Source organism: Chiloscyllium plagiosum, chromosome 29 (assembly GCF_004010195.1).
Source record: "Chiloscyllium plagiosum isolate BGI_BamShark_2017 chromosome 29, ASM401019v2, whole genome shotgun sequence".
Lineage (NCBI taxonomy): Eukaryota > Metazoa > Chordata > Chondrichthyes > Orectolobiformes > Hemiscylliidae > Chiloscyllium > Chiloscyllium plagiosum.
The window spans coordinates 17,959,649-17,986,579 of NC_057738.1; the positions used below are offsets into that span (position 1 = coordinate 17,959,649).

The 26,931-nt window shown below is 38.9% G+C and overlaps 1 protein-coding gene across 1 annotated transcript in view; it reads left to right on the top strand.

Moving 5' to 3' along the window:
- The window catches only part of c29h7orf57 (chromosome 29 C7orf57 homolog), a 142,659-nt gene that overhangs the window by 38,701 nt on the left and 77,027 nt on the right, over nt 1–26,931 (top strand). Inside the window, exons 3-4 of the mRNA XM_043718963.1 lie at nt 11,067–11,261; nt 18,669–18,771. Coding sequence (XP_043574898.1) covers nt 11,067–11,261; nt 18,669–18,771 — 298 coding nt within the window. The remainder of the gene's footprint in view (nt 1–11,066; nt 11,262–18,668; nt 18,772–26,931) is intronic.

Below are 26,931 nucleotides of genomic sequence, written 5' to 3' on the forward strand. Positions count from 1 at the left end.
TAACAACTGCTTTGTCCTCAGCTACATGCTGCTTCACAAGATAGGACAGAGTCAACATAACTTTTTGGAAGAGAAATCACGTTTGACCAATGTATTGGAGTTATTTGAGGAAGTGATGGATAAAGGAGAACCAATAGATGTAATGGGACTTAGGCTTTTAAAGGCATTAAAGACAGTGCCATGTCAAAAGTTATAGTGGAAAGTAAAAGCTCACGGTGTAGGCATTAGCATATTGGTATGCACAGGAGATTGGGTGGCTAACAGGAAGCAAAGATTTGGCATAAATATGTAATTATTACATTGTCAGATGCAAAAGGGCTGTTCCTCAGGTATTGGTGCTGACTTGGTTGGGGAGAGGGCAGGTATGGTTTCTAAATTTGTTGGTGACACAAAGATAAGTAGGAATGTAAGCTGTGAAAAGAATATAAGAAAGCTGTAAAAAAAGATGACAATAGGTTCTTCACGATAGGAAGCATATTATCTAAATGGTGAGAGATTGCAGAGCTCTGAGATGCAGTCATAGAGTGATACAGCACAGAAACAGACCCTTCATTCTAACTAGTCCATGTCGACCATATCCCAAACTAAACTAGTTCCACCAGCCTGTGCTTGGCCCCTATCCCTCCAAACACTTCTTATTCATATACTTATTTAGATATCTTTTAAACATTGTAATGTATTCGCATCCACCACTTCCTCTGGAAGTTCTTTTCGCACACAAACTCCTCTCTGTGTAAACAAATTGCCCCTCGTGCCTTTTTAAAACCTTACTCCTCTCACCTTAAAAATATGCCCCCTAGTCTTGAAATCCCACACCCTAGGGAAATACCTGCCATTCACCTTTTCTTTACTCCTCTTGACCTCCAAAAGGTCACTTCTCAACCTCCAACCATCCAGTGAAAAAAGTCCCAGCCTTTCCAGCCACTCCTTATACAGAGGGATCTGGATATCCTTGTGCATTAATAACAAAAAGCTAGTATGCTGGTACAGTAAATAATTGGGAAAACTAATGGAATAATATAATTTATTGCAAGGGGAATTAAGTTAAAAAGTAGTGAGATTTTGCATCAGTTATACCAACATATTGTTGAGACTTCAGCTGTGGATTACTGTGTATGGTATTGTTCACCTTATTTACGAAAGGATGTAAATGGATTGGAAGCTGTTAAGAGAACGTTTGCCAGACTTATTCCTGCAATGAGTATATTGTCTTTTGAGAAACATTGATCAGGTTTGTATCTGTTGGAATTTAGAAGAGTAAGAGGTGATTTGATTGAAACATACAGATCCTGAAGGATGTTGACAGGATAGATGTAGTGACAATATTTCCTCTTATGGGAGAAATTACAACTGGGGTCACTTTAAAAAACAGATTTAAAGGGAATTTTCATTTCTCAGAGGGCCTGAGCCTTTGAAACACTCTTCCTGAAAAGGTGGTGAAAGCAGAGTCCTTGAATATTTATAGTGCAGAAGAGTATAAGATATAATATAATATGAAGTGATTTGGCATTTTATTTAATAAAAAAATTAATAACATAATATAAGATATTCTCCTTAGTGAAAGGTTATAAGGGTCAGGAGCAAATGTGTATTTTATAAAGTGACAGAGTCAATCTTGAGAGTTCATTGACTTGCTGCTAATTGCTCAATGTCTTGTATGTTCATTTTTCATAAAAGTTTTGCCTTCTTAGGAATTTCACTTGTAATAGTTTATTTCCTTCAGGTGATTAACTTGTTTGATTATAGTTCACAATGGTGCAGCAGGTTATATTATCTGTGCATGGATATAGTTGACCACCTGTCTCTTTTTCATTCCATACTTTCATCCTTGTTTTTGATGCATCCACCTTTGGAGGAGCAGAATTGAAGTACAATAACATTTTTTTTTTAATTATCACAGGCATTACTAATTAGTTACATACTTATTTTTCATCCTTTTTTTCCACTTTAATAGATATTTTTATTGAAAATTTTAACATGTTTTTACAAACTTACAAAATAATACACACAAATACAAACATTAATATACAATTAAATATTAAATAAATAATAATCAAAACCTAACAGACAAAAAGAAGAGATAGAGAAAAAAAAGAGAAAACAAAACTCAACTAACTACTAATCTAACCTATAACTAACCAGAGCGTATAATAAAATATCTTACATTACTCAAGAGAAAAAAAGGATAACATAGTAATTAAATAGTGAAGTACATGCTCGGAACGAATTAACATCAAGTCATAATAAAATCCATATTCATGCGGGATTCTTCCCCCAAGGGCCCCCGGACTAGCCAGAACCGCTACCACAACTAGATGAAAGCCCTTGACAAAATGGCTGAAATATCTGTATCTATATAATTCAGGAAGGGCTGCCATATTTTATAGAATAATTCAGTTTTTTGGTGCACTATATTTGTAAGGAAGTCAAGGGGAATACATTCCATGACCAACCTATACTAATTCGAAAGTCCTGGAGGGCCCTCAGCTACCCAGTTTACTAAGATTTTTTCCTTGCACAAAAGGAGAGAATGGAAAATAATTTCCTCCCGTGCGCATCCAGGGAAGGCAAGCTCGAAAAGTCCAGGAGAGGAGATACTGGATCTACTCTAATTTCCGTTCCCAAGATTTCTGTCAAAGCATTTGCTACTCTGACCCAGTATTTGCGGATCTTATGACATGTCCATAAGCAATGTGTGAGAGTGCCCACCTCTATTTTACGTTTGGGACACATTGGAGATGCTCATGCCCTAAATTTTGCTAATCGTTCCGGTGCTATATGAGTCTTATGGAGTACCTATAACTGAATGCCTTGGGTTCTATTACAGATGGAGATTTTTCTGGCATTTTCCCAGATGTCGTCCCATATTTCTGTGGATATTTCCAACCCAATTCCTGATCCCATGTTCTAAGCAAACATTCCATATCTTCCAAAACTTCATTATGTAGTAAATGATAGAGAATGCTGACCGAGGGTAAACCCATTGGCCACAACACTCTTCGTTCTCTATCTGATTTATAAAGACTATCTAATAACAAAGTCTTCTTCTAGATGTAATCTCGAATTTGGAAGTATCGAAAGAGGTCTTCATTAGGTAGTCCAAATTTCTGGTGCAGCTGTTCAAAAGACAGGATGACCCACTCATCAAACAGATCCCCTAAACAGGAGATACCCCTGGACCTCCAGGATTTAAATATGGTGTCTGTGAGCCCCGGTTGAAAACCCCATACCCCCACTATAGGAATATAAGGGGAGGTTTTCTGTGAATTACCCTCTTTTTGCCGCATTATCTTCCAGGCTTTAATTGTGTTTAATACTGTAAGGTTTTTACAATGGTCCATAATGACTTTTATCATATCTAAAAATAAGAGGACACTTTGCTTGAGAAGTCTTAATGTCCAACCAGAATGATAGCGGGTCAGACAAGACCCAATCGGCTATGTAGTTTAATAGAGGACTCAGCTGATACTTCCTAAAGCCTGGAAAATCCAGCCCTCCCCTTGCTTGTGGAAGCTGTAGCTTCTTTAACTTAATGAGGGGCTGTCTATGATTCCAGATGAAAGAACCAAGCCAACCATATAATTTATGCAGTGCTGGCCTCGGCGGCTTCACCGGGAGCATTCTTATAGTGTATGAGAGACAGGGCAAGACATTCATTTTAATTACAGCTATTCTACCTAGCCAAGAAATTGGAAGATCCCCTCAAAATTGAAGGTCCTGCCTTATCCTTTCTAGTACATGCACAAAATTGACCTTGTACAGCTGACCAAATACTGGGGTGATAAAAATACCTAAATGTAAGAAACCCTCCAGAGACCACCAAAAGGGAAAATGAGATCCGTCCAATAAGTGGGACATACTAGCGAGACCACCCATCGGCATGGCCTCCGATTTTGAGAAATTAATTTTGAAACCTGAGAATGCACTAAATAAATTAATAACTTGGATCAGGCAGGGCATGGACATCAAAGGATTACTAAGAAAAAGGAGAACATCATCTGCATAAAGGGTAATTTTGTGTTTGCCCGTGCCAACCCTCGGGCTGTTATATTAGAATCAGCCCGTATAGCTTCCGCTAGTGGCTCAATTATTAGCGTGAATAGTAACGGTGAGAGAGGACATCCCTGATGGCAGCCCCTATCCACACTGAAGCTATCTGAGCCTAAACCATTGGTAATCACGGCTGCTTTGGGGTCATTATACAATATTGAGACCTATTTAGCAAATACCTTTCCAACGCCAAACCTTTCCAGTGTATAGAACAGGTATGACAATTCAACCCTGTCACATGCTTTCTCCGTGTCCAACAAGACTACTATACATGGTATTCTTTCCTGATGACAGACTTGAATCACATTCAAAACCCTTCTAATATTATTAGATGATCTACGGCCCTTGATAAACCCCATCTGGTCCTCTTTTATGATATATGGCAATACCCTTTCCAGCCTCAATACTGATGTTTTAGAAAGAATTTTAAAATCTACATTTAGCAAAGATATTCGTCTGTATGATGCGCAATCTTCTGTGTCCTTTCCTTTTTTGAGAATTAGAGAAATATTCACTTCTCTCAACGATGGCAGGAGGCAGCCATGACTATATGTAGTTGTACATGTCCATAAGTGGACCAGCTAATAGTCCTGTAAACTCTTTGTAGAATTAAACCTGAAATCCATCTGGACCAGGTACTTTACTGCTCTGAAGCTGCCTGATTGCGTCAAGTACTTCCTGGGTTGTTAGGGAGCATTCAGGACCGACACCTGTTCCGGGGTTAAGTCCGGAAAGGCCAGGCTTTTAAAAAAGGATTCCATCTTCTTGGCTCTATCTCCACAATCCTGCGATTTATACAAAGCAAAGTAAAACTTTCTGAAGATTGTGTTGATTGTTTTATGATCGTGACTCAGAGTACCAGCACTTTCCCTGATGGATGTGATAGCTTGAGGGGCCTTTTTTTTTCCTTGCAAGAAACGCTAGGTATCCACCAGGTTGTCGCCATATTCATATAATCTTTGCTTTGCAAATAATATTTCCCTCTTTGCCGTTTGGGTAAACGTGGTATTTAGGGCTGTCCTAATTTAGCAACAGAGGGCCTATCAACGTACACTGTCTCAGTTGCCTTGAAGCGAGCCTCGAGTAGACGCTGTTGTTCTCCCTTTTGTTTTTTCTGGATCGCCGAATATGAAATGATCAGACCCTGCGCATAAGCATTAATGGTCTCCCACATCATCGACGGGTTATTAGCCATACCTGAATTAATTTCCAAAGTTAATTCTTGAGAGAAATATTTTACAAATTTGCTATCCTTCATTAAGAAAGAATCCATACGCCAATGTCGGGGGGCTGTCTCATTGTTCCGAGTCTTGATTTCCAAATACACTGCATATATTACCTATTTTGCAGGATAAGATGGAATTCAAAAAGGTCGAGGGTGCAAAAAGCATATCAATTCTAGTGCGACACTTATGTGGATTAGAATAAAAAGAGAAATCTCTGCCTTGCAGGTGGAGGCACTTCCACACATCTACTAATCCTAGCTCTTTATTCAAATCCGCCAATTGCCTGGATCTGGGGGATATACCCGCAGTACTCTTGGGTATCCTGTCTATCTCTGGGTCCATAATGTAATTAAAATTTCCTCCTATAATTGTGTAACGAGCCCGAAGAGCCATCAGTTTGGAGAATGCTTCCAATATAAATTTGAAAGGATGTGCTGGGGGAAAATAAAGATTCAAAATCCCATATTCCTCTCCATTTATAAGGGCTTTAATCAGTATGTACCATCCAGATACATCTTTTATCTGACTTAAGATTTTGAATGGGAAATTTTTCCGAATGAGAATGACAACTCCTCTACTTTTTGAACTGAAAGGTGAAAAGAAGGCCTGATCAAATCCACCCTGTTGTAATTTCAAGTGCTCTTTATCCAGTAAATGTGTCTCCTGTAAGAGAGCTATATCAACCCTTTCTTTTTTGAGGTTTGATAGTATTTTCTTCCTTTTGATTGGCGAATTACTCCCCTTGACATTCATTCCAGGTGCACCATTTAATCGAATGACTAACCATAATCATCCAGGCAAGTCCGAGAACCCCATCCAAAACACCCCGAGAATAGACCATAGAAAATACACAAAAATAGAGATTCTTTAATACACTCATGCCAATATAGTAAAAAACTATATCTAAATAAAAAAAATATAAAACATATTTCAAAGGAGATTTTCCCCTTGCTTCCAGGGGGCAACACTTCCTATCTGAAAACCCATCGTATCCTCTCCCAACCAGTGCCCCACCCTCGACCCAGGCAGCCCATAATAAAATAGAAAAATTCAAGTGTACTATAAAGCTAAAGTTAACGGTGAGCACCCTACACCCCACCCATACCAACACCTAGATACATTTAGTAACGATAATACCACGTATAAACTTACAAAACTATAAAGTTACAGTCTCAGCAGGTGATAACTAAGTATAATAACACAAAAAAGGGGAAAAAACTCCGCTCTAAAAGAAAGAAATAAGATAGAACAAAGCAAACGCCCCCCCCCCCCTCCTCACCTGAATTAACTAAACCGCCCAGCCTATAAAAAAAAGGAAATCGCACAGTGGAGAACAAATAAGCCCCCCTCCCTACCCCACTGGAGATGATATTAAACAATAAAGGAAATAAGGGAAAAAAGAAGGGGGGGGGGAGGTATTGCAGAACAGCATCATTAACCACACAGATTAATTCTTACAATCTATTTAAGAGTGTCCAAAAATTCCTTGGCCTTCTTCGGCGATCTGAAGTTATAGACGGATCCTTCGTGGTTAAAATGCAGCGTCGCTGGGTAGTGTAAGGAGTACTGAATGTTTACATCCCTTAGACGCTTCTTCGTTTCATCAAATGCCCTCCTCTTGCAGACCAAAGCTGAGGAAAAACCCTGAAACAGCATTATCCTAGATCCCTTATATGTCATGGTATGGGGATTTTCCCGAGGGTTCTGGAGGCTTCCAGGAGCATTTGCTTCTCTCTGTAACACTGAAGCGGGAACAGGACCAGGCGGGGGCACTGGTCTGACCCAGGCCTGCGTATTGCAACCTGGTGGGCCCATTCTACCCGCACCTGGCCTGATCCAGTCTCCAGCTTCAACATCTGAGGGAGCCACTGCTCCAAAAACACTGCAAGCTGGCCTTCCTCTTCCCTTTTGGGAAGGCCCAACAAACGAATATTTTTTCAACGACCCCGATTCTCGAGGTCGTTGATGTGATCTCCTAAGGCCCGGACTCGCTGTTCAAGAGTCTGGACCCGACCCACGGCCGATTCTGCAGCAGCCTCGGAGGTCGCGACCTTTAGCCCCGCCCCTCCAATGTGATGTTCGATTTTTTCCTCTCCCACCTGTTTCTGGACTCCTCTATGAAGACGTCGACCTGCTCTTCCAGCTTAGTAATTACTGCAACAAGGCTCGCCACCATAGGTAAGTCCCCGGGGGCTGCTGTGGACGTCTCTGCTGCAGCTGGGGAGGGGTTCCTGCCTGCTGCCAGCTGCTGGCATTTATTTCCCTTAGTTATTTTAACAAAGCACCAAACTACTCAAGTTTGATGTAAAATGACTAACTGTATTGAATACAAGTTATTTTGAATGGTTTGGAATGGTGGAAGTGGGCAGCCCACTTTGCCTGAGTCTTGGGCAAAGCACTACAGACTCAGACTTGCTAGATCGCCGCCATCTTGGATCTCTCATTTTTCATCCTTAATTGTCCAGAGGGCAACCACAATGCTGTAGGTCTGGAATGAGGTTGGCCAGAACAGGTTCAGATGGCAAGTTTCCTCCCCTAAAGAATATGAGTGAACCACTTGGGTTTTTACAAAATATGGCAAATCATTAAGCCAAATTGTTATTCCAGATTTTTATTGGGTTTTATTTCACCATCTACCATGGTGGGTTTTGAACCCATGACCCAAAACATTAATCTGGGGTTTTGGATTACTGGTCCAGTGGCATTACCGTTATGATATTTCCTCCCCTTGTATTTGTACAGTATTTTTATTAAATAAAATACCAAATCACATTAGGCCAGATAAATAAAAGCTTGTTCCTGAAAACATACCTCTGTCACCATGTTATGGGAAAAGAAAGAACTAGGGAAGCAGAGAGGTTTAAGTAGGTAACAATTAGGACCTGAACAACTGAAGGCACAGCCACAAATTATGGAGAAGGGGAAGTCATGGATTCAAGGGAAGGTGATGGCTTATCACTGGATTATTGACACAGGCACCTAGATAATGTTCGGGGGACTTGGGTTCAAATCCTGCCACAGCAGATGGCAGCATTCAGTAAAATATTTGATTTTTAAAAATCTGGAATTAAGAGTCTACTGATGACCATGAATCCATTGTCAATTGTCAGCAATACCCATCTGGTTCACTAATGTGCTTTATGGAAGGAAACTGCCATTCTTACCTGGTATGGCCTACATGTGACTTCAGACCTACAGCAATTGGGTTGATTCTTAACTGCTTTCAGGTCAATTAGGGATGCGCAATAAATGCTGCCTAGCCAACGACACCCTCATACCGTGAATGAACAAAGAGAAAAAAAAGCACCAGAATTGAACAAGCGCAAAGATCTTGATGAATTGAATGGCTGGAGTATTCATGCTGGTGTGTGGAGCGGGGTGTGGTGTAGTACATGGTTGTTGTGGTTATTGAGATTCAGGGTGGAGTGGTTATTGAGTGATTTGAACAGAAGGATGAGAATTTTAAAACTAAAGCAATGTTGGCCTGGGAGTAAATGTAGCTAGTCAACAACAAAATTTCATGAGATTTAATTTTGTTTTGCATTGTATATTCAATCAAACTAGAAAGCACCAATTGATTTATGTTGTTCATGCACATGTGGATCAGTGCGACTTATGATTCTGCTGGCTTTCAGATGTTGCTCTTTTTCATAGTTCAGCTACTGATTTCTCAAGTCTCAAATGACCAATGTTCCAGAGGAGGACAAAGAAAATGCTTCAAAGGCATTCTGAAGCTCTCCTTGAAACGTGACTACATTGACATTAATGTCTGTGAGGATGTTGCTATCAATTGTTCAAAATGGCAACAACCTGTCCCTTAAACTGCATCACACCTTGAGTCCAAATACCTTAATGATAAGCTTGAGTCGCAACAAAAGAAAGGATATTGGGTTGGGTTGGGTTGTTAAGAATATTAAAGACTGAGATAGTATTTAATCTGTAAGAGAATTAATGCCTATGAGGATAAGGCAGGAAAGTGAGACTGAGGATTATCAGATCAATCATGATCTCATTGAATGGCAGAGCAGAAGCGTGGTCTAAATAACCTACTTCTGCTTCTATATTTTATGGTCTAAGAAAGGAAAATGAAGCATATCCTGCTTTCTTGTGGTATGCCCATATGCCCAAAGATCTGCAGATTGAGAATCAACATATTTAGTCACATTGAAGGTGCCTGGCAAAAAGTGGCAACCTTGAGTAGATAGCATCCTTGAATCAAGGTACTGCTAATGGTTCCTCTACTTTTCTTCCTCCTGAGTGGACCTGTGAGGTCCATGCATAGTATTAGCTTCCAGAAATGGAAATAATTCAGTGACCATGGTGAATGACATGCGGAGAGCTTCCCAGCAACCGCATAGTCACACAACTCAGAGGGAATGTTGTTAATTACAATAGTGTGGAATTTGTATACAAGTAAAGAAGTGTTCAGAAGTGGTATTTGTTATTGATATATTTCCTTTCAATGACATGCAAGGGTTATGTCAAATAAATAGAAAATTCCTAGTTTCTTGTGTTAAGGAAAATATATAAAGAATTAGTTGTGCTCAACCAGCAAAATTGACCTGAGATTATGAGTATGTTAACTTCAAATTCAAGTGATTTGGAGGAGATGCAGTTAGCTATTGAAACAGTTAGGTCAACTTTCAAGACCCATATTATTTTGTCTGAAGATACTGATTTGCATCATTGACTGTGAAAACTTGGAAAATATAGCCCAATGTCTGACAAAACTGTCAATGCTTGTATATATGTTGGTAGGTCTGAAGATAATGTATTTCATAAAATACTATTTACTTTCATAATGGTGTCCTCCAATTTTGTGTAATTAAAAGTTACATGTGGATTTTGTCCTTTCCCTATTCAGATGTTAAATCTTTTCCCTCTCCTTCCTGTCTAAGAGATATATTTAATAGCTTCATTTTTAAAAAAAAGTATTTGAAGGAAATTTAATTACTCAGATATGGCCGAGATTTAGAGAAAAGTTCATTTTTTATTTGGCTTTTATATTACATATTTTCAGGATTATAAGAATAATTCCAGAATCCAATTGTGTGAGATTATTACAGCTTTATTATAAGCAAGAAAATAATTAATCAGCAGTCATCTTCCTGCGATTTGAATTCTTATCTTTAATGAATCTTCAACCAATTCCAGGTAAAATGAACAATTTTCTGCAATGATTTTCTGGTAACTTTGAAAGGAAAAGAAAGAAAAACTTCCACTTTTACAGTCCCATTCACAATTAGTTTACTTTAAATGCTTTATGTCCAGTAGAGTACTTTGTGGCATTATCATTCTTATGATGAAGGTAACCATCTTTTGCAACTTCTCACAAACGACAATGGCGATAATAACCACATAATCTGTTTTTACTGATATTAATTAAGGGATACTCATTTGCTGCAACATTAGGGAGAGCTCTCCATTTGTTCTTCCAGTGGCGCCATGGAGTTGTTTAATCTACCCGAGAGAGCAGATGGAATCTTTGTTTATAATCTTAGCTGAAAAACAGATAGTGCAGCACACCTGCAGTACTGTACTGGAGTATTAACCTAAATTTTATGCTCAAATCTCTGAAGTGTATCTTGAATTCTCAGATTTCTGACTTAAAGACAAGTGCCACCAATTGAGCCACAGCTGACACAATTTTTTTCATTGCAAAGCATCACCAAAAGCAGAATAATTATAAGAATAAAACTTTAACCAAGCTATTTTGCATGTTGTTTGAAAGTGGTAGCCAACCAGAATTCTGACTGTACCACAATATTCCAATATTCTTTGTTTTTGTAGACTGGTTTTACCACATTCCTCAGAAAGCAAGCAAAGCTGACAAGAGTCAAGTGCAGCTTCCACCAACTTCCCAGATCCCGGGTTTGAGTAAGCTTGCAGAGCCTCACAAGGAGATCACTTTTGAGAGTCGTAAATTATGGATTAAGGACACAGATTCAGACTATGTAAAATTAGCCAAACAAGGAGGCAGAGCAGGTAAGAGGACGAGCATTATACCCGATGTTTGGCATATAAGATAACTACAGACAAAATTTACCCTTTGTTTTCTTTTTATGATAACAACATTGGAACTTTATGATGATTCATAGATTATCTCAGTGATGAATAAACTTCATGTATCTTTTTAGTATATGAATGATGGGTAACTGAAAGGTTGAGTTGATCTTGTGAGAACTTGACAATTACCAAATTTAGTATACTGTAACTTCTCCAGCCAAGAACGCAAAATTTGGAAACGCTTGCTGCCTGGAATTCTTTCCAGCAGGTCCCACAACTCTCAGATTCACCAAATCTAAGAATATCAAATACTGTGTCCAGGTATTGAACCTAATTTATTTGGGAATATGTTGAAATGGACTTTCCATTGCCATCCCATGAATACTTGCACATGCAAGAGTGTCATGTCCAGTTGATTACCTTTGATGATGAGGAAATATGTACTAGACTTCCCATTTAAAGTCTCATTCACACAAAACCCATCAGATAGAAATGTGTGCTTCAGTCAAAGAGCTTACCGTGACTGAGCATAGCAACTTATGAAACTGCTTGGGGTGTACTGTATCGAAATTCCATCTTACTAATTGATGTGCTCACCTTGACTGCTATTGCCTCCCAGGTTTTATTGGTAAAGACAGGAACCTTCTTTTTACCAATCCATCTCCTATTTCTAGCACTGCCTCTAACAAAGAAATATTTCTAGGGTTGCCAACTCAATTTTAACAGGCATCCACCCTACCTCAGCAATGATGATCAACACCATGGAACCAGTATTTTACAAGGGGTGACGGGAATATGAAGCTGAGCATGCCTCAAGGATGAAAATCCAGCCCAGATCTCTGATGTGAAGATTTAGTAAGCCATATTCTTTGGTCAGTGTCAGAAACAATCAACAGAACGAAAAGAAATGCCAGTAAGCAGAGACTTTGATTAGTCTTCACCTCACTACCCGATAAACTGTCCATGCTTTAATTATTGCATCTTGACAGAAGTGTAACAAAAGAAAGCTGCTACTGAGAACATTAAACAGCAATGAATTCATCCTCCAATATCTCCAAACTCTTCAGTGGGCATAAAAAAGAATGACAGAACTGCATCATTTCAAGCCTTTACTTCCTCACCCCAGTGAAAAGCGAGTGTAAAGAAAACTCCAGAAATCCTATAATCTAAACCCATCCTTTTGTAACCACTATCCTTTCTTAAGAATAGGTATCTACATGAGTGTGAGATTGGTTGTAGTTATGTATGTATTTGGGTGTTCAATAATAAACAATTTAAAAGAAAATTAATTTGTTTGTTGCTGATAGTCATACAGGGTTAAAACATTTTTAAAAATGTGTGTTTGCTGACTTGAGAGATGGAGAACAGGGGAACCATCCTTTTCATCTTTCTCTTGTTCATAAGCTGTTGACAGTTTTAAATTTTAGTCTGGACCCTCTGAATTAGTACATTCATGTAACATCCAGTATTTTCAAATGAATGGTTTTGAAAATATATCTCAAGTACATATTTTCATCTAATTCTCACACTTATGATTCAGTATTCTAGCATTATTCTATAATCCAGAAAGTTCTAAAATCCAGAAGTATCTTGATCCCAAACATTCCAAACTGGAGAGGTTACAGCAGTAAATTTTCTAAATCTCAAAAGGATGCTCACCATTCATAGAAATTGACAAAGAACAAATGAAGTTTAGATGTACACCCTGGGAAATTGTTCTCTTTTGTAATGTGCAATCATATCTTTATTTTTCAATTTGCTGCAGTAGATTTCTGGATGTTGGAGAAACATGATCTAATTCTAATTAATTGAATTGCATGACAGCCCTAAGTTTATGTTAATAAATAGTGTGGGTAATTTATGTGAAATTTAATTTATGTGTTCATCTGAATAGTAGTCTGTTCTGAGAAGCCTCAGTGACAAGGCAAACTAGCTTGAATTGCCTGCTGGAATTTTCATTCCCTTATACAGTATCAATTTTCTATTTTGAATAGATAACGTTAACTGCTGAAAAAATGATGAAAAATTACAAAAAATTATGAAAACTCAGATTTAATACGTGAATTATAAAGTAATGGTGAAGATTTGGCATTATTGTAAAAGGGACCACAGGGATGTCTGTATTGACTCAGCATTTAGCATGAAGAATGACATACTATAATGCTAAATCATCAAAGCAAGTGTTATATAACTACATTGCTGCTTCTCAACCAGCAGGTGGCAGAATTGATCTGTCATGATCAGGCAAAATTTTCAGCCCTGCAGAAAATGTAAAAGAGCGCCCACATGAGATGGAGAGGTTTGAGTTTTATTACATTATTTTTCCATCCCTTAAGCAGTAATTATCAAAAAAAGTCTGTGGAAGAGTCATATGACAATAGTATCTGATCCTGATTTCTATGACAAAAACAGTGCTACTGACCTCTCAATCAGATGCAAACCAGTCCTTTCAATCTGCTGCAGATGATCTATTAATTGAATTAGATAAATAAAAATTCTGTGCCAGGCATTTCGACGATTTAAAAATGTGTTAAGGTAGATTCCCCAAACCTTGTCCTGACCAAGGTACCTATCTCACTATCAGCACAATTTGTTAATATGCCCGTGATTTTCTAATCTATTCTGCCTCACTGTAGTAGATGTTGCAAATAACCATTTATGTTTGTGATGTTATAAAATTCTATTGTAATTTAAATAGTTGTGGCTGGGAGAGAAGTGTCATAATTTGGCTGCTAATCAAACTGAAACTAAGATACTCATCAATGGAAATAGTCCATGGACATTGGTGCAGTAAATAAGAATGTTTGATACATCAGTACTAGAAAATCCTTTTTTCAATCCTTCATGTATTTGTAGTGATTAGAGCAAAGATCAGGTGGATCTTACTGACTATGAGATCCTTGATTGGGATTGTTAACCTGGGCCAATCAGGGAGCCTTGGCTGACAGACATAAACAGGTGATTTGGTGACAGGATAACAACCACAGCTAATTCTGGAACACAAGTTTTCAGTGCTATTGTTAGAATATTTCAGGGCCCATTGCCTTCACTGTATCCAGTATCTTCAGACGTTTGTCACCATTATGCGTAGTGAATTGAATTATCCAAAAGTGGTATTTGTGACACTGGGGACCTCAGGAAGAGGCTAAGGTGGGTCATCCATTCGGCACTGCTGACTGATATTGGTTGCAAATACTTCATCTTATGCACAGAAGTGTTGGGCTCCCCCATTTTTTATACAGCTCTGCTTCCTGTTAGAAGAAAAAAAATAAACAGGTGATTCAGAGAGCGTCCTCATTCTAGGGACTGGCTCTGAGCTAGCTGGTCAGAGCCCATGTATTTGTGCATATAAGTAAAAGATAACTTGATGACTGGATCCCAACCTCTGTGCAGTTATTTCAGTACAATTTCTGCATGAAACTGTCTTGTGTATGTATGCACAGGGTACAAAACCACTAATACAGTGAGATGTCATTTATCAGAAAACCTGCAAACAAATAAGTGAACCATTTAGAAGAACGATCTTTTTTAAGTTACATGAATAAAAGAAGAGAAATTACGTAGGAAGTGAAAGATTTTCATTCCATTGTTTTTGTAAGCTGGGTGTATGAACTACATGGAAATGAATGGGTGTCTAAATTTAGCTACTGAGGATTATCCGCCCTTCTGTAGAACCACTGGGAGTTATTTTTGTTAAAGTATGAAACTGCTGCTGACTGAGTATTTATATCAATTTTATTACAGTATTAAACCATGTTTTAAATTATAGTTTTAGCACACAGGTTTGGTGTTACTGAGTGCTCACTGGCAATTTTAGTCCCTAAATGATCCAGGTAGCATTGCTATCACAAACTTTAATTTCTTGACCAAATGCTGTTCTGTGTGAAATGGGCTGAACTTATTAAACATATTTCATTTATGATTCCATTTCAGAGATTTTTTTTAGAGCTTAAGGTGTCAGTAAAGAAAAAAAATCATCTTCTGTGTCCCCAGCATGGACTACCATAAAGACCATTTTTTAAAACTTTTGCATTGTGGGCCTAAATATGAAAAGGATATTATTTTAAACCAAAGAAACTATGGAAGCAGGTGTTGCCATTTAAAAGTATATTACTGGAACTCATTGTAAATAATACAATTGACTTATTCAAGCAATGGAGAAGATGTTGGAGGCTGAATGGCATTGTGTTGTGTCTCTAGGGCAGCCTCCCCAGGGATAGTCTGCTTATTATTTTTTCAATTGTGACTAGTTGTGTGGGTCAGGAGTCAAGAATTATTTGGCTCTTGAGCATGTACATAGCCTGTATGTGAACAATACAGGAGCAGAAAGCCTCCAGATTCTAAAAAGGTAGCATCACTCTCTCTTGTTGTGGAGAAGTAACAGAAAATTGGAAGATAGCTGGCTAATCTTGTCGATTATTTGCCTATACACTATTGCCTCTAACCAGTGATTGAGAGACTGAACAATTCATGTGGCAACTGCTCTGTATCTGCAGCAAAGAACTGAAAGGACTTGGAAATAAAATCAAAAATCAGAATGACCTGGAAGAGGAATAAGGACATTTTTGAATCTTGTGGACTGGTACTATTGAACTTGTTCACCTGGTATTTTCTCCATCCATGAAATCTTTTTTATTTAATATCCATGTCTGTCTGCATGTGTTTGCAGGGATTTAAGAAGAGGTAACGTTATGAGTTGTTTTGTTTGCCTATGTTTAGAATTGATTTTTGTTTTAAATAGTAGTTTCTTGTTAAGTACAGGAGCCTGGTCAGTGTTTTTTGTTAACCTCAGTTCAGAAAAATTGAGCACTTTGAGTAATTTGATTAAATATTTAATTTTTTTGTCATTACCCCGTGGGTAGTGGGATCACGTATAAACACACTGTCCCAAACTGGTCATGATACTGCACACACTCCATATTGGGAGACATCTCATTTGCTCAAATCCAAAGAATGTAGACAAGCATTGACAGAGCCAAGGCTCAGGGTTCACCAAGAATGTTTGGAAAACTGCAGGGGTTTAATCAATTGAAACAGAGCAACTTAACATAGTTACTACCTGGTACCTTATCCAGTTCATCCATGTGTAATTTGTTAAGAAGGCAAGCCATTGGCTCATTACTTGCTGGTGCTTCATCCTGTGGCATTTTCTCGACAATTTTTGTTAGTGGTTTGGCATTACCATCTACAATGAGGGGCAGGGTGAAGATGCAAATATGTCTACCTCAACTGGAACAGGAATCAAACCCCCACTGTTGAATTATTCTGAACCATGTGATAGCTATCCAACTAACTAAATTAACCTCTTCTCTGTCTCTTCCAAATAGGATTCCCTCATTTACTTGGGCATTTTCTGACAAGTGTTTTTTTTGCACTGCATACTTAGAACCACATCTACTCAATGGCATGTCACTTCTTTACTTCCATCATTGAGTCTTATCAAATGGTCAATGATTAATATTGTTTTTGTACTGCCAGTCTATGTGGTTGAAGTACAAGTATACTAACTGTTACAACCAGGTGAGGGTTAATCAGCTGCTCTTTTCATTAATCTTTCAGTTGGTCACAAACATGATTTTTAATTCTTCTTTAGCAACAACCATATCATTTAAATTAAAACATGGTTTGATAAATGAAAAAAGAGGAACAAATTACAAGTCTTTCTTTAATGAAAGTAAAATTAATTTTATTACATACTAGTCTCAGGAAAATAATAAAATGTGACTGTAACCATAAATATAAACACAGGTATGAAGTTCAAAAATGGGGAGACTCTCTTGTTCAGAGAGGAAGGTCATTGTTGGGCAATTTAAAAAGTGCTTCGAGTCCTTGAAATGTTGGCTTTTAAAGTGAGACCATAGTTATATCTTAAGCAATGATAACATTTGTTGGTATTCTTGAATTCTTGATGAATGTATGTTTCTTGTCTGCTTTATCTCTAGGTGGTGTTTTTCAGAGAAAATGCATGCAAAGAGTCTTTCAGTTCTGTTGTTACCACTCCATTTTCCTCTCTCTTGTGCCCAAAAGCTATCTCAAATACAGTGTACTTCTGTGTTCCAGTGGCTGGCTACATTTACTTATCAAAATGGATAATTTGCAGATAAATTTTATTTCAAAATGTAAAAATTCTAGAAATGTATAGACCACCTAGGCCCACAGTGTTAGGTGCATTAGTCTGAGGGAAATGGGTCTGGGTGGGTTACTCTTTGGAGGGTCAGTGTAGACTTGTTGGGTTGGAGGGCCTGTTTCCACACTGTAGAGAATCTAATCATCAAATCTAATCATCTAGGAGATACAGATCATGATGTCAATTCCATTTTCTAACAGTATTACTTTTAACTTAGACTAATTCTAATTTATTGATGGCTTCATCACCTTGATTCAACTTGGTTAGGTAACTACTAATGTCATATCAAACCAATATTTTCCTTTATAGATATTTTGGTCCAGGAAAGATCCCAGTTAGTAAAATTAGACAAAGGAAGTTGAAAATTGATAGTGCATTTTTATCATAATTATAAGTCTGACATGGAGGTTTGATTTGATTCAAAGCTCTCATCACCAGGCTTGACATTTTGAAGCTAGTCACTTTACTTTCCCTTTGAAGAGCATACTTACTTTCTTGAGTGGCTAGATCTAGACCTAACCCTGTAGTAGGTTTAGCTTATTGAAACAAAGAAGAGAATAATCTCTTACATTCATGTCATTGCCATTCATGACTTAAAAGTTCCAACGTACTTTACAGCTAATTAAGCACCAAAGTCTCTGTTGTAATTTAGGCAACCATGCTAATAAGGTAGCAGAGAAAGTTCTCAACATCCTGTCTCATATAACTGATGGAACATTCACTGAGCTCCCTAGTGGCTGTTGTGATGAGCCAAAAACATAAGAATAATTTAATTTCTTATCACTCAGAATGTTTTGTCCTTTTGACCATTGATCTCCCTATTAGCAGTCAGATGGCCTTGATCTTGGAAACTGCACTTGCATGTGAGTATCAGGCTGTTTTGATCGAAATGAGTCCTGGCAAGGAGCAAGCTGGTGCCATATGTACCATCATGTCATATTAATAGCATAGGAAATAACTTGCAGTGGTTTCTGAGTTTGGGGTAGAATATCAGATAGTGACATTAACTTAAAAGGAAACCTAGTCAATTTTCCTTCTATTAACTAAATGGATGAAGAATTGGCCATGCTGCTTTGCAGGTGTGTGGTCCTGTCCAACAGATGTTTTTTTAATCAATATAATCAGATGATCCAATGTGCCTTAGTGCAGGAACCAGATTTCAATTTGTAGTCAAAACACCACTAATTTTAATTAATATTCTCACCTTTTTTTTGCGTTTAAATAATCTAAAACTCTTTTGCATTCTCACAAATAACTAGATTTGCTGAAACATTATTCCCCTCCTCCAAGAAAGTCATCCCCAGTTCCCTGTTCACAACCAGAGTGGTTCGTGCATGCTCCACCATCTTCTAAGAACAAGGAGTAAGTACATATATTTTTCCACATGTAGAATCTTTTATATTGAATTCATTTCTTGATTTATAATAATGATCTAGATCTCAGAGTGCTGTGGACAGTTTGCAGATGATACAGCATTTTGATGTTTATAAACTGTGAGGTATACTGTGTGGACTTTCAAAAGAACATTGACAACCATTGACATGAATTGGTGGCAGATGAAATTCAATGCAGAGAAGTGTAAGGTGATACATTTGGTAGAACAAATTTAGAGAGACAGTATGAAATAAAGGGTACGACTCTAAAGAGTGTATAGGAGGTGAGAAACCTAGATGTATATGTGCATAATTCACTAAAGCTGGCAGTTGGTGGAAAGCAGTTAATAAATCATACAGTCTCTTAAGCTTTATGAATACATTCATGAGGCTGAATCTTGTGTTTTCTTTTGGCTAAGTCCAAGTTATGTCGAGTTCTTTGAAAGGTTTTTCACCAAAAGACCAAGTAAGTTCTTAAGCCATATGTTATCGAACATGCCTCATTAATTACCTACCTCACCCATATGTCATCTCTCACGTTCAATTCTGGCCCCATCTTACTATACATAATTCCCAGAAAAACTTGCCATTCAGCATTTATCTTGGAATTCACTAACATCCATTGCAGTTGTGCCATCCTCAATAGTGCATAGTGCAGCTGGACAAGCATTGTCAGTTTGGAGATGCTCTACGCAGTTTCTGACATTTGCTCTTGACATGGCAGACAGGATTAAATCCCCATTAAGGTAGGTCAGATCTGGGTTTTCCTATTCCCCTATGACCAAGAATGGAGGCCATGACATCCACCAGCCTGGTTCATGGTTCCACCTGTGTCAGTGCAGTCTCAACCTTCTGGAGGAATACACAGCAATGTAGGAAGAAGTGCCACAATTTTTTCTATAATAGCTCAAAGTTACTCTATCTCTGCTACTGTACCCAATTCCCACCAAGGCTTATGTTCTGCCATTCTTACTAATATATGCAACTAACTGCCAACCATGTCAACTCTGACACCACTAACCCTGCACGCTCTTTGTGCTGTCACATCATCCACTTGGGATAGTCTCCACCTGCACCAAAAATAACAGCTGTGCTACTCATTATGTCAGCCTCTCTCACATTCTTGAAAGAAAGCAGCCCCCAAAAAGCCATAAAGTCTCAAGATGTGTGGTGGCTGCCCAACATTCGGCTCCCCACCCTTATGTGGCAACCATCCTAACTGACTCTGACTTATTTAGTCCAAACCCTGGACTGGGATCTGATGCTGCCCTTGATTTACTGTGAAGGCTGAATGTCTTGACTTGACAGAGGACTTTGAGAGTCACAGAGTCATAGAGTTATACAAAACGCAAAAACACCCTTCGGTCTAACTTGTCCATGCTGACCAATTTTCCCAAACTACTCCCACTTGCCTGCATTTGAGCCATATCCCACTGAATTTTTCCTATACCTATCCAAATGTCTTCTAAATGTTATAATTGTACCTGCATCTACTACTTCCTCTGGCAGTCATTCTGCATATGAACCACCCTTTTTGTCAAAAGTTGGCCCCCCAGGTCCTCTTAAATCTTTCTTCTCTCACCTTAAAAATATGTCCCCTAGTTTTGAATTTCCCCACGCTAAGGAAAAGACCTTTACTATTCACCTTATCTATGCCCCTCATGATTTTATAAACCTCTATTATATCACTCCTCAAACTCCTATGCTCCAGTGACAAAAGTCCCAGCATATCCTGCCTTTCCTTGTTACTCAAATCCTCTGTTCCTGACAACATCCTGATTAATCTTTTCTGAACTCTCTCCAATTTAATAATGTCCTTCTGATGGCAGGGTGAACAGAACTCTACACAGTGCCCCAAAAGTGGCCTTATTAACATCCTGTACAACCTCAACATGATGTCTCAGCTCCTATACAGTGAAGACTGCAGATGCTGGAGATCAGAGTCGAGAGTGTGGTCCTGGAAAAGCACAGAATGTCAGGCGGCATCCAAGGAGCAGGAGAATCGACATTTCGGGCATGAGCCCTTCATCAGGAATGAAGCTCATTCCTGATCAAGGGCTTATGCCCGAAATGTCGAATCTCCTGCTCCTCGGATACTGCCTGACCTGCTGTGCTTTTCCAGCACCACACTCTCGACTCCTATACTCAGTGGTCTGAGCAATGAAGGCAAGCATGCTAAGCGCCTTCCTAACAACCTGACTGCATGTGATTTAACTTTCAATGCACTATGTACCTGAACCCTTAGGTCTTTCTGTAAATGGTAAGGCCAGACAGAATTGATATAAGCCTCGTATGCCTAGATAAGGGGGAAAAGTGCAAAAGGGCAAGAAAAAGCAAGGCAGGGATGCTGTGAACACCCAGATAGGATCAAAGTGAGTGAGCACTATGATAGCAAGTGAAGACTTGGAGATGCAGCCTGGTTCTGTTCCTGAGATGGCTGCATGCTCCTTAACAGAAAATGCCCTTACTATTGTATTATAATGATAGTTGCCATTGCTGCCCAAGGTGCAGCTGTGAAATACAAAAGTAACCTCTAAGTGGGGAAAATATATGCCATGATAATCGTTAAAAGCTGGCACATGTCAGATGCCAATGTCTGGCAAATGTGAAAGATGCCAATGGAGTATTCTCTAAGGTGTTGCTCCCCATTGTCCAACATGGTGGTCATTTGGAATGAGTGGTAAGTTGAATTCACGTCATACCTGCTCTGGTTTCCATGTTGAGTTTTCTTGATGTCTGGCTTGTTTTGCAAGTTTGATAAGATAGAATACTGAATATTAATGAGGCAAGTTTGGCCATCAACAAAATGTTTAGCAATTAATAACCCTCTAAATTGGCAACTCGTCTCAGCCTAGTGAGCAACTCTCTATGCCATTTGTGAAAATCATAAACAATTGAGTGAGATGCTTTCAACATCAAGATGGGCTTTTTCAGACTTGTCTGATTTTGACACACATCTCTCCATAGCCCATTTCACTTATATGATTCTGCCCAAATGTTGGAAGGCTATGGTGAGCCTGTGTAAGACACTGTTTAGACTTCAGTTGGAGTATTGTGTACAGTTCTCGACATCACGCTTTAGGAAGGATGAGATCGCAATGGAAAGAGTGCAGAAGAGGTTTATAAAATAATTCTGAGCATGAGAAACTTTAGTTATGAAAATAAATTGGCTGTTTTCTTGGAGAGGAGAAGGCCAAGAGAATATTTGAAGAAGTTTTCATTATGAAAGGAATGGACAGAGTAAACAACAGGAAACTGTTCCCAGTTGTAAAAGCACCAAGGATGAGAGGGCACATATTTAAACTGATTTAAAGGAGTAAATTTGATGTTAAAAAAACTGTTTTCACATAATCTGGAATACATACCCTTGAAAGGCAGGTTGAATAAAATCATTCAACAGGGCATTAGATGATTGTTTGAACAAAAAATGTGGAAAAGGCAGGAGAATAGTACTCATTCATGATGCTTACCTACAGAACTGGTGCAGATGGGTTTTCTCTACAGCATAATAATTCTGTGATTCTCTGAATTGTAGATGAGATGGAAGTTCAGACACATTTTAAATCTTATATTAGATAGAAAAAGTTTAAAGTCTAATATTAAAATAAATATGTTTATACTAACCATTTTATTTCACTGCATTAAAAGTACAATAGTTTACAAATGCACTTTCAGACATGTTGATGGAATAACAATAGGTAGGAATGTCATTTGTGAATGGGATACAGGGACATTGCGAAAAGATAGAGAAAGGTTTAAAAAGTGGGCAAAATTTTGACAAATGGAGTATAATATGAGAAAATATGAACTTGTCCACTTTGATAGGAAAAATAGAAAAGCAGCACGTTAATTAAATGGAGAGAAATTATGGAACTCTGAGTTACGGAGGAATCTGAGTGTCCTGCTACATAAATGACAAAAGATTAGCATGAAGGTACGGAAAGTCATTAGGAAGGCAAGCAAAATGTTGTAATATATCACAAGGAGAATGGAAAATTCAAGTAGTTATGCTACACTTGCACAAAGCATTGATGAGACCACATCTAGAGTACTGCTTCCGGTTTGATCATCTTATTTATGCAAGGGCATAATTGGAGAGGGTTTATTCAACAGATTATTGGGATTAGAATGCTATCTGCTGAGTCAGGTTTGGATAAATTGGGGTTGTATTCAGTGGAGTTTAGAAGAACAAAAGGTTTTTGTTAACACATTTAGGGCAAAATCTTATCATACTTGGGTTGTTATTTTCGTTGAATTTCATGGAGATTCCCTCCATGACGCCAAACATATTTTCTCACATTATCATCTCAAACGCGTCTCATTAGCAATCTGTCCTGTGCATTCTCCAAAATGATGTTCACTTGATTTTAGTACAGGCCATAGCTGGACCATCTTCCACTGCCTGAATATCCTGAAATAGACCAGCAGCAATGAAAGCGGTGCTATCTTTAAAAGGCTGTTGTGCGCTTGGACAAGTGCTGGCTGTCCAGAGCTGCTCTGCATAAGTTGTGACTTTTGTCCTGGATTTAGCATATAAGGGGAAATTGGCATCCCATTTTATGAACAGGAATCTGGAGGTCCTTTTGTACTGTCTAGAGCAAAGAGGAGGGGGGCCCTCCCACTTTCCCCAGGATTGATTGTATAGGCCATACCCCAGAATCTGTCAGCATGATCTGAGGTTGCCACCCAGGTCAGAGTGGTCTCAGCTGTCTGGAGGAGTGAACAGCAATGTAGGAAGAAAGTTAATGACCTTATCCACTTTGCAAGCGTAAGAGTTATCACCTGCTACCTCACATTCATTCCATCTCTGCTATTGTGCCCATATTTCACAAAGACTTATGCTTTACCATTCTCTCTATTGCATGCAACATCTTCCCTCACTCACTTTCACACAACCAGTTTTCCATACTACTAACCCTGCAGGGCCTCTGCACCTCATAATCACTTACTTGAGGCACCTCATCACTTTTCTGCATCTGCACCAACGCTAACAGCTATCCAGCCATTTTCAACTCGCTGAATCCTTCATATTCTCTCATTCAAGGAGAAAATGTCCCATAATAAGGCAGAAAAACAGGTAGTGGGATGCCTGACATTTATCACTTTATGAGGACATGTTCCCACCCTGACCATACTAAACCTGTGGACGGATATTGCCTTTGACTTACTGTACCAGGACTCCATAACTGAAGAGTGTCTCCCCTGACATGACTGAGCACTAATCTCCTTTGACTTTGAGGCATGGCCATTTGATTGAAGCACACGCAGTGTGTCTGCCATGTCAGCTGCTGGCACTTAATGCAGGTAAAACACTGATGTAGTATGGTGACATCCTGCCATATGTGCATAACCTTCACTGGTAATTGTTAATAACCATGATAAGTTGTCTAGTTTTATGTCCATATTAAAAGACGAAGGATGATAAGGCACAGTGGGGCAAGGCAGAAATCTTGTGAGTATCCAAACGGTACAAAACATATCGGTGATAGGAGAACAAGAAAGCAGCCTTGAGTTGCATCCTGATCTGATCTGTGAGCCATCTCTGTGCCCATTCCTATGCACAAAGTGCCCTTGCAGTCAAAAATGCAGCATTAGGGTACAGAACTGTACTGTAAGTGGCTCAGCTAAAATGGTGTGGCAAAGCTGGCTTGTGCCAAGGTCCATTGATGTAGATTGCATGTGGGCACTGCCCATGAAGGATGAAGCATGTCCTGAGATGTTTGTTCTGGGTGTCCAAGGTGGAGGCCTGGAGGAGAAAGTCACAAACTGGAGTTGTCAGGTTACCACTCTAACTTTCATGTTACGAATTCTTGGTCTCTATTATCTGTCTGATGCGTGGTAGAATAGAAAAGTGCACTTGAATATGGTGAGATATAGTACACATGCAGATGAATATGAGCAATCATCCCTGACAATAAACACCTTGCCGCTCAGTAGTGCGAATCTTGTCTGGGTGACCGGAACTCTGATGAAAAATGTGAGTTTTTGCTCTTAACATTGAGAAAGGCCTTCCGTGTCCTCGACATGATCCTCCCAGAGGTCTCATCATAGCCTGAATTGTACAGTGCCTTATAAGTTTCTGTCCACAAGATACTGAAGGGATTTGATAGGATGGATGTTGAAAGGATACTTCCCCTTGTAGCAGGGACTAGAACTGACAGTCAGAATTTCAAAATAAGGGGGTTCTCATATAAAATAGAGATGAAAAGAATTTATTTTTCTCAGAGGGTTGTGAGTCTATACAATTCTTACCTTGAGAGAAACGGAGTATTTTTAAGGTAGAGGTGGATAGATTTTTTATTAATCATGCAGTCAAAATGTAAATGGATTAGATTAGATTACATTACAGTGTGGAAACAGGCCCTTCGGCCCAACAAGTCCACACCGGCCCGCCGAAGCGCAACCCACCCATACCCCTACATTTACCCCTTACCTAACACTACGGGCAATTTAGCATGGCCAATTCACCTGACCTGCACATCTTTGGACTGTGGGAGGAAACCGGAGCACCCGGAGGAAACCCACGCAGACACGGGGAGAATGTGCAAACTCCACACAGTCAGTCGCCTGAGTCGGGAATTGAACCCGGGTCTCTGGCGCTGTGAGGCAGCAGTGCTAACCACTGTGCCACCGTACCGCCCATGTAGTAGCGAGGATCAAGGTAAGAATTGTATAGACTCACAACCCTCTGAGAAAAATAAATTCTTTTCATCTCTATTTTATATGAGAACCCCCTTATTTTGAAATTCTGACTGTCAGTTCTGCTACAAGGGGAAGTATCCTTTCAACATCCATCCTATCAAATCCCTTCAGTATCTTGTGGACAGGAGTAGCGAGGAAACTGGGTTGATGCCACAGTCAAATCAAACATGATCTTATTAAATGGCAGAGTAGGAACAAGGGACCAAATAGCCTACTCCTGTTCCTTATTCATAGGTTGGCATATAGCCGCTTCATTGATGAATTATTTTAGGCTGTTCTCACATATGTTTGCACTGGCAATCAGCAAGCTCATACATTTATTTGGTTTTGGTGGAGAATGCTTTAGTAACATGGAAAAAGTGAACCTTAAAGAACAAAAATAATAATAAATAAAAATGAAATGCGAAAGATCGATTAAAAAAAACTAAAAGGGAAATTTACATTTTGAAAATATGATTTTTTTCACCAGAAGATGCAGGTACATCAGCATTTTAAGGAAAAACCATTTTAATTATTCTGGTAGAGATGTTTATGTAGATTACTGTTCAGTGGAGCTTCATTAACTGACATAACTGATTGGAAAAATGTGAACACATCTGTCACTCCAGACTTTCTCCTATTTACTCTCCCAATTAATTTTGTATTAATATCAGACACCAGTTGGTAGTTAATTCTGTTAAAATTAATCTTAAATTACAGTATAAAGCAATTTCCCATGTTTATGGAGGCAACACATTCAAGTCTGTATTTACCCACACAGAGTGTGTATCTGGGAATATTGGGCTATATTGTTTCTGAAGTGTATGTAGAAAATAATAGCACAAAATAGTGACAACTTCCTTGGATCACATTGATCCCACAAATCCAACAAAAACATATTGTAATCACCCAAAGTTTTCTGGACTGTCTCTTTAGATAGTACATGTAATGAAGTATAGAATCCCTACAGTGTGAAAACAGATCTTTTGGCCCAACACGTCCACACTGACCCTCCGAAGAGTATCCTACCCAGAACCACTCCCCTACTTTGTTACTTTACATTTCCCCTGACTAATGCACTTAACCTCCAATCCCTGAGCACAATGGGCAATTTAGCATGGCCAATTCACCTAATCTGCACACCTTTGGACTGTGGGAGGAAACCAGAGAACCCAGAGGAAACCCGTGCAGACACAGGGAGAATGTGCAAACTCCACACAGACAGTTGCCCAAGGCTGGAATCTTGGGTCCCTGACACTGTGAGGCAGCAGTGCTAACCACTGAGCCCTCGTGTCTTTCTGCTATTTAAAAAAAAGGTGTAAGAGATAGAAACTATGGATTTATATGTCAGTTATCCTAACATCGATTGACTAAAAATTATTAGTATCTATAACTAAGTATTCAGTGGTTGAACTCTGAAATGTTTCAGATGATCAGAGAAAGCCAGTGTAGACTTAGTGGTAGGCAA